Source organism: Aphis gossypii, chromosome 3 (assembly GCF_020184175.1).
Source record: "Aphis gossypii isolate Hap1 chromosome 3, ASM2018417v2, whole genome shotgun sequence".
NCBI classification, from domain to species: Eukaryota; Metazoa; Arthropoda; class Insecta; order Hemiptera; family Aphididae; genus Aphis; species Aphis gossypii.
In genome coordinates this window covers 34,724,228-34,733,999 of record NC_065532.1, presented here as the reverse complement: position 1 = coordinate 34,733,999, position 9,772 = coordinate 34,724,228, and the positions used below count along the sequence as shown (strand labels likewise).

General features: G+C 28.8%; 1 protein-coding gene across 2 annotated transcripts; it reads right to left on the bottom strand.

Annotated features, from left to right (window-relative positions):
* Positions 1-916: 916 nt before the first annotated feature.
* On the bottom strand, positions 917-9,288 carry LOC114131240 (ras-related protein Rap-2c). 2 transcript variants are annotated; one of them, XM_027996413.2, is made up of 3 exons: positions 8,616-9,288; positions 7,696-8,479; positions 917-1,770 (listed from the first exon to the last, which is right to left on the bottom strand). In XM_027996413.2, exon 2 carries the CDS (start codon positions 8,316-8,318, stop codon positions 7,773-7,775), a length of 546 nt encoding a protein of 181 aa, XP_027852214.1. In that variant the 5' UTR covers positions 8,319-8,479; positions 8,616-9,288; the 3' UTR covers positions 917-1,770; positions 7,696-7,772. The 2 variants fall into 2 exon arrangements, with proteins under 2 accessions (XP_027852214.1, XP_027852215.1); XM_027996414.2 differs by having other exon boundaries at positions 8,638-9,288.
* Positions 9,289-9,772: the final 484 nt, after the last annotated feature.

The following is a 9,772-nucleotide window of genomic DNA, read 5'->3' as shown; positions in this document are numbered from 1 at the left end:
ATTTGTTATTTTCGGAAAGGGTCTTAAACTTATTATGGACTATGGTTATTCAATAGTCACATGTAGCTATTGCACTGCAAATACATTAATTATGTTGTGATAATATTCAACATATTTGAATTGCGTTCTAGTCTGTTAAACATCAAACTCCTGGGTCTTCTGAAAAATCGTTATCCATGAAAAACCACCAACACCACCGCACGCATACTTTCACTGCAGAACATTAACAACTGTTATATATAATAATTAACCACATAAAACTAGAACAAATGTTTAATAAATACAATACGCATTTTGAATTTTCAAATTATTTTTGTTTTTATTGATTTATACATCTTTTTATTCATGTACATAATGTATATATATATATATGTATATACGTGAGGCTATATATATATAATATACACACACGTATAGTTTATTATTTATAAATTTCTATATGTATACATATATATAAAGTAAAATCAAGAAAGTGTCATACCACAAAAATTTATTGACACGTGTTAAATATAATATAATTATATATATATATATATATATATATCCATATATATATAAAAAAAAAAATATAGGCTATTCACAAGTACAGGAAAAATTAATATTAGGTATGCACCATTGTGGAAGATAAAATATTACTAAATAATAATGATTTATAAAATGTGTTGACATTTTTTTAAGGAAAAATAAAAGGTTTAAAGTATAATATTATAATAGTGTGAAAATTGCAGAAGACATTATAGATACTACTATTTAAAGTAAAGAGAGAGCTATAAGAGGAGAAAATAACGTTAAAAATCAAAATATCACATATTTCAATGTGGCTTAATCTTTGGTACTTGACTTTGCACAATGTAAGGTCCATTGTGAAGCAAGTCAGACGCACGGAAACATTTTTAAATCGCTTCTCATTAGTATATTATTATATCGATGAAGCAAATCAAAACATGTATGTCATATATCAATTTTTTTTGTTCTGGAATAATGGCGTCAAAATAAAATTAATATCACAAAGGCAAAAAAAAATTAACAGTACATAATGCTTTCTGCAAAACCACTTGATCGATTAAAAGTATGTTAATGCGCTAAAAAAAAATACATATGTAATATATTATCCATCGAAAACAAGACAAATTATTAAAAATGTCTAGATCCATAAATTATTATTTACACGGATGAATACATTCAAACTCCGTTATCTCTTAATCTAAAATTGTTCCATTGACTATTATATTTTTGTATATATTTTTTTTTTCTTTAAGTATAAAAAGTATAAAAAATATGTGTTACAAAATAATAAGTTTTAAAAACAATATACAATAATTAGGCCGTTATTATTATTATTGTTACTCCGCCTATTCCCTTTTATATTACATAATATAGGAATACACACTATAATATAAGTTATTATCTCATTCCTGCCTTAAACATTTTGTATCAATAAACCTGCATTTCGATATAACAAAAAAAAAATGTATACAATTACAGAAAAAAATATTTAACACTAGTTAAATAATAAAATTAAATTAAAAAAAACATATTCTATCTTTATATAATATTTTAACATTAAATGGCACTTACAGTAGTGTGCCACATGCGATAGGTAGATTTATAAATAAAATCTGTTTGTTAATAATTTGTATTATTATGTATATTATCAATATCATCGACAGTCTTTAGAAAACGTACCCTTTTTAAAGCTGGATATGTAAATAATTGTAGTGAGAACAGTTCCTGACACCAATACTATTGAAAATGAATTTTGACGTATTTCTGTAAATAAAAATAAACATTTTTACTAACGCAAACATTTTTAAATTATTTAAAAAAATAATATATGATAGATATGAGTAAATTACATTTTATACTGTTATTATAATATTAAATCAAATGAGTTGATAATTAATAACCCCTACAAATGTTCAATTATGTATATTTATTTGTAAATTATAATCTTTGTGTTATAATTTAGAAGAACTCACATTTTTAGATTGTAAAATAAATATTATAAATCGTATTATAAAATTCAAATTCAAAAGGAAAAAAACCAATAAAAAAACTATTGTAATAAACTAATAACTAATAAATGATTAATTTAATGGGTCATATGACAAAGTATAGTTAAAAATCAACTATTATATTTTATCGAAGAAGCCTGAATAATATTTAAAAATTACTTAGTACTTAAATCATTATCAATTTAATGTATATCAATATTTAATCTAAAGTTAATTTTTATGTCCTTAAAAATCATTTAACATTTATAACAATTAAAGATCATTTGGTATGAATAAATCGAGGTTATCGAAGGTTATCGTCAAAAATCAAATATGATTCAATTAAAACTTAAGCTACCTATAAATAATAATGCATATTTTCAAAGTACTCAAATATGTTATAACTTATTAACTCCTTAAATATATAGAAATAATAGTTTATTTCAATTTTCATCCAATTATTAATTATTACGAGTAGATATGTAATACATAAGCTATGTAAAGTTTTAAATGCATACATGAAATGATTAATTAAATAATTAAATACATACAATATTATTGTTTTAAAGATAGAAATATTATACTCTTAAGCCGATACATTTCTTCAAAAAAATCTGATAATATAAAGAACCTTTATTTTTTTTTTTCATAATATGTTGTTGGGAAAATATGTATTGTTGAATAAAATATAATACATCGTAATATATTATTACGATGTCATTGTTGTTCACATAACAAGAGTTGTGCTGTATTACTTCGTTATATTTTCCTCCCACGAATATAATTAAATACGACACACATGTGACATGAAATTGAAAATTATGCTCTTAAACATTAATAAAATAATACAACATTTTCCGAAGAAAAAACGCATCAAATTGTGTAGGTAGTCATAATTAATGTACATAGCAAATGTGGTCATAACAATAATGAACTGTTTTCAATAGTTTACGTGTATGTGTTAGTATGTGTTCAAAGAATAAATAAATTCCATATTTAATATGGATAAAATATTAATTTTCGTTAGTATAATAAAGGGAGGGTATTTATTGTATTCGAATAAAATATCAATTGTACTAATAAGACACAATAAGTATATAATATGACATGAGTATAAACTATGTATCAATCACAGGAGAAAAATGTTTCGCACTGTTTAACGGAGGGACGGGCCTAATTTAATCTCCAACGGTGGTCATGTTCTATTTATGGGTTCCCTCATGTGATACACACCTCACGAACGCGCCCGCGTCCCAGCAATAATATTATACTCAATACAGGGCGATTCCCTCAACGCAACGGTCTAGTAAATAATTATTTAATTGCAATATTATCAAAAATCACATCTTTTTTTTTTTTTATTAAAACCAACATTTTTAAACGAAAAACGCTGTAAACGTTATAATAATCATAACGAATTATCGCATTTTTAAATCGAACTAATACGTGAACGTGAAGAAGTTGAAAATATTAGCAACATTCAAAAACTCAGCTAAGTGATATAAACTATAGTCTTACATAATATAATATTAAACATTTATTAAGATGACGGATAAGACAAAAAAAAAGGACGATTTGGGCCTACCGTTAAGTAAGAATCACTCTGTATAAGTGACTCGTTGTATAGTAGAACATGATGTATTGTTGAAGTGAAAGAGTTCCATTTTTTTAATAAGTTAACAATGTGCCGTTTTTAGAACGATCTTCCGGTTGCCACCCCCTTCCCAGTACTAAAACCAATTATTCCGTTCGTTAAACAAGTACCAATATATTATATTACTTTATACCTATGTACACCAAAACATTTCGGGATACTATAAATTAATCGGGCGGCAGCCCACACCCAAAGAGTCACTACGTCTAAATAAATAGTCGTTCAATCGAACAACATTGTTGTTTGGATAAGTAATTAAATCAACAGATATTTGACTGTCAATAATCATTTTACACCCTCCCTCGATTATCATACAACGATAACGACGACCCTCCTGTCACAGGGGAGCCATTTTTACCACAAAATATTTGAAACATTATTACACTAACGCAGGCATTGATTCGATGTGTTGTCTTATACAATATAATATACATACACACTCGACGGGAGTCCTGTAGCAGTGTTATTATTAGGATCATTATTACTACTACCACAGTGTCGGTACATAATATACATGGTTTCGAACCGAGAATGTTTTGGAACGGCGGCAACGACCCTTGTCGTTATTAAGAGATCTCATAAGCAATCAACTACCTCCAACATAATATACAGCGGACGATGCGTATTTTAAAGTAAAAAAGTAAAATCTCAGTAAAATAGACGGTACAACATAACTGCATAGTCATATCACAATGGCCAATGGGTCGTACGCGATTCAGAGAAAGGATCACGTAATTGGTAATTCTCCGGAGTAACACATCGTCGTCACAGAATAAGTGTATAAACATTATTACAATATTACCTATGACCTGGTGAAAAAACGCATGAAAGTCATAATATCTAAAATCCTTAGAGATATTCATAATTTTATTTCTTCATGACTTGTTTACATTATTACTTCGATCGAAGATTTTTAAACAACAATAACGACAAATGATAGAATTATAGTAATAATTTATATAAATTATATTATAATACGCATAGACATAACGCGACCTCATGGTCAATGGTCTCAGTCAGTATATTATCAGTTATTACGGTCACGTATATCGTAACGAGTAAAATCAGAGTGTATAGATAAGGACAAATATTATTATAATCGCTTTTTAAAATTCCTACTTGCGGACAAATAATAATGGTTTCACGGAACACGCAATATCCTGTTCTCGTATAAACGAAAAAATTCGTAGTAATAATACGGATAAATATATCGAATAATGGCGGTACTGATATTATTTGAAAATAAACAAAACTACATATATATTATTATATTATGATAAATTTAAAAAAATCTTATGAATGTCAGTAAACGAGAACAACAAACTAACTTGCACGTTATAAAACTTGAAACTATACACATGGATACGGTTAACGATAACTAAACAACAAACTGACAAAAACTGATTGTGTTCTTTTACTTATTACGACTTAGGTATTTACCCCTCTTAAACCAAACTGACCTATACCGATTACCGACCAATCCTTAGTCTCCCTTCAATAGGATTTATAACAATATAATATAATATGTAAGTACCCAACTACACAAATGTACATAGGTCGGTTGTTGTAATGTTGTTATTATTAATATTGGTTCGTTTCTTTTGTGGTTTATCGAAAAAACGGGAGTGGCTACACTACGAAAAATTAAACTATGACATTTTTGCCACCAATTTATTTTTTCTAGACATTCTTCTACACAAGTCTCTGACAATTATAAGTCAATAATTAGCGTCATTATTGAACGTCAAATAGACGGTGTATAATATGTTATAGATTATAACGTTGTATTAAATTTGACCATGTATCGGATTCTCGTAAACATGGTGTACCGCTAGTAGCTACTAATAAAATATTATAGCTCTGCCATCTACGTAGTTATCAACTTAGTTATTATGGAACGTACGGCTGATGGTTTATTTCGTAGTTTAGAACATTAGCCATTACACGATTGTATAAATATATTCGAATAAGCCAACGTCATAATATTGTCCTATGCGCAAACTAGAATAACTTAATAAAAACGTATGCTAACTCTAGGAAGCCAATTAGAAAGAATATAAGGGGCTTCAATGAGTCACAGCTTGTTACAATACGATAATGTTAGTGTATACAACGCGAACGTCATTGAAATTTTGTTTTCGTTGAATATATTTTTTTAATTACACCGAGTTTTAAGCGCTTACCGTTGTCCGTTACAACGATTCAATACACAATCCACCAAATCATAACAGCGAACAACGACAATGTTAATTAATATTTGGTTTCGTTTTTTTTTATTTTTTATCAATAATTAATTTGAAAACTGAGCGTTTTGCACGCTTATTGATATTATATGGTGATCGAAGAACATTTTTAACAAAACTTATGAATTATGATAAATAATATTATAGACGACTAAAATCAGGCTTGTATACCTAGTTTTTAAAATATACCTATCTAATCAAAAATTAACAATACAAACATTTTCCCATATGAATTCAAATGTAATAAATAACATAAAAATTTTTAATTATAATTAAATTAGTCCTATTTTATATTTTTAACATTCTAAGCAGGACGCTAAATGATTTTCCGTTTAAAGGTGTACAATTAATAGTCAAAATTGCTAACTGATAATATATACCTACTGCTTAATGCTTGTTAAAACTTTAATTTTGTACAATTTTATTGCAACAACAGGATAACACTAAGTTAGGTATATAACTTTAATAAAATAAATAAAAATGTAATTATATTAGTTGCCGTAAAACCAAACGTGAACACAACAAAATATGATAGAGAGTAATATAATATTACTAATACTAAACTCAGTTTAAATTAATAAAAAAAATTAAAAAATATATTAAATAGTTAATGTTAATTATGATAATAGATAATAATTATATTAAAAAAATAAAAAAAATAATTAAAACATTGATAACTTATCTAATACCCTACATAACTTTTAGTTTTTCAAGCTGAATACTTATAAGTTTTAGTTTATTTCACATTTGTCTAGTTATTAAATCATTCAATAATCAATATTTCAATATATTTTAATTAGAAATCTTTGATGCTTCATAATAAAAATTCCAATATAATATCAAATTTTCAAATAAAATACAATCAATTTATTGATGTAATATAGAAAAAGATAAATTTAACACTATACAAACTATACATGTCTTAGGCATTCGAATCATTATTATTTATTATAAGTTATACACTATTATATTTTGAAATATAGAAATATGTAGATTTTTTTTAGTCATAGGATAGTTTAGGTCTAATAATAAAATATAATTTAATTACTTTTTAACTTGAAAACAATAATAGTAAGTAGTATTAATTATTCCATTTAGTCAAGCATTGTAATTTATGATTTGTAAAATGAAATACATTAGAAGAATTATAAAATTATCATAATTTGTTCTTATTTATTGAAAATATGTCATATGAATGAAAGTAGGAAATATCTATGGTAATATTTTCTTTGGTTTTGTAATATTGTTATTATTCAGTTCTCAGTTCAATAAAAAATTATTACCTATAAGCTATAACTTACTAATAGTTAGGTACATAAGGTACATAAATTGTTAGCCATGGAGTTATAATTTACCTTCAGATAGTACCTAAATCTAAATGATTTTAAACGACTCAAGTATTTCAATGACTATTGAAATAAACTTATTAAAGGTAACTACCTAACAACATACAAAACGTTTAGTTATTGATAAAAATAAGCAATGTATCATCTATTAAATCAATAAACTACAATTTTATGATTACGTTAAGCATCAGTCATATATATATATAATATGTTAACAAATTATGATAGGTAGCACAAGTTGTTGCAGGTACCTACATACTTAATGTATAATAAAAATAGTATATTATGGTACTTTGAATGTTTGGAATAAGTAAACAAGACATATCAATCACTTTAAATTCATAATGATATGATCGAATATAGAAAAAATGTCTTCAAAACACAATGAAATTAAAAAATTCCACAATAAGGCAATACTTAAATTAGATACTATATTATATAACAAATAATTTTTTTACCTGATAAAAATTGAAATCACCAGCAACATTTGACATTGATTGATGCACACAAAACACAAAATTCTAAATAATATGGCTTATAGAACTGTACAGCAACAATAACTCTTCTTCTCTTTGTCATTGCTGAAATTCATTTCACGCACAATCTCTGCAAATACTTCATTGACATTGGTACGGTTCTTGGCACTTGCTTCGACAAAAGGACAGCCCCAGATCTGGGCCAGAGTGTTTCCCTCAATCGTTGGAACCTCACGTTGATGTTCCAAATCGATTTTGTTTGCAACCAGCAATATGGGCACTCGCTCTGATCCCTTCACCCTAGTGATGAGCTCTTTCATAGGTTTTATGTCCTGGAAGGTCTGATGGTTAGTCAGGCTATACACGACAACAAAACCCTGTCCGTTCTTTATGTATAAGTCGCGCATACTGGCAAACTGTTCGGTGCCGGCTGTATCTAGTATTTCTAATACACAAGGCGAACTGTCGACTTCAATTTCCTTCCTATAGAAGTCCTCTATAGTTGGGTCGTACTTCTCCATGAACCGGCCAGACACAAATTGCACGGTCAAGGCACTCTTGCCCACGCCACCCGAGCCCAGCACGACCACTTTGAACTCGCGCATTGTTGTTGAATGGCCAACTTTAGGGCAACCACTGTGCGCATACGGACGACCGCTATGACCGGTTGCTGGCGGTGTAGGCAGTTGAAGACATATCGACTCGGCGTTGACGGTACGTTCGCACCGGGGGTTGATAAATTTTAAGAGTATTTGATATCGATCAGCTGTAGAGGGATGCCAAACACAAAAAAAAAAAAAATATTAAAAAATTGTTTTAAAAAAATAACAAGAAAGGCAATCAGAGCCGACGAATATCGAATATCGTCAACTCCTAATGAGTCATCGTAAAAAATGTCTTACATTATAAACATATGAGACTTACAGCGACAACAACAGCGACAGGAAAAGCAGCAGCAGCAGCACAGCACAATGAAACGACGATTACGCACACACTCACAACAATATCGTTCGCGTTCACGCACACACGCCCAGTTTTATCGCGTGTGTGTGCGAGTGCGGGTTGCCTACAGTGGCGCCAAGGTTGTGTCCGTGCATTTCCCGACCGCACAAAAGATTTTTTTCGCCTTGTAATATTATTTTATATTTTCAGTTCCACCGACGGCCGACAATATTTAATTTTATAAATTATATATAATTGAAAAATAATCACACTCGAAATGACAAACACCACTAAATCGTTCGCACGTCAAACTGTAAAAATTAATGTATGATTCTTCCATCAGTCTGTCGATCGTCCTACACTCCTACGCGTACATATCATTATTATTATAAAACGACGTTTGAAAATAATAACACTATCAAATTATCGTAACACTTCGCGAATTCGTCGATTGACTATGTTTTTAGTAAATAGTTATGAACTAATAACTAAATAACTGACAAACCCGTCCTCGAGTCCCGTCTGTCGTTTTTAACACTTTATCGCGTGCTAATCGGAGCGGTAGTCGTCGGGAGCTGCACGTCACGAGCGACGAACGAACGGGAACGATCAGTAGCTACGTTTGAAAGCGAATATAATATTATATTATTATTAGTACTACGCGCTAGACGGCAGCCCCACCGGTGTCTCAGACAACTACAACTACGGTATATGCCTATATAACATATAATACCGATTACTCACTCTGCACCCGCAGGCCGTAACACCGTGAATCTGTAAAATAATAAGTGACTATCGCGATTCGTGATTATTGAATTCGAAATCATGATATCACAATACACGAAATATTTCTAATACAATTTATTACAAATAATATTATAATATAATAATTACCATAAATCGGTTATTATTATTATTATTGTTGTTGTTGTATCTCTGCGAGTCGCGACAATACATTTTATTTTATTCAGCTTATCGCTAGTGAGCGCGACCTATTGTGAATTGTGATATATGAATTCTTCTACGAGTAGCTATTCTGCTATGAACTTATTATTTTGTATTTATAGAATGCGTTATTACTTATTAATTGTTATTATACAACATACGACGGGTCTTG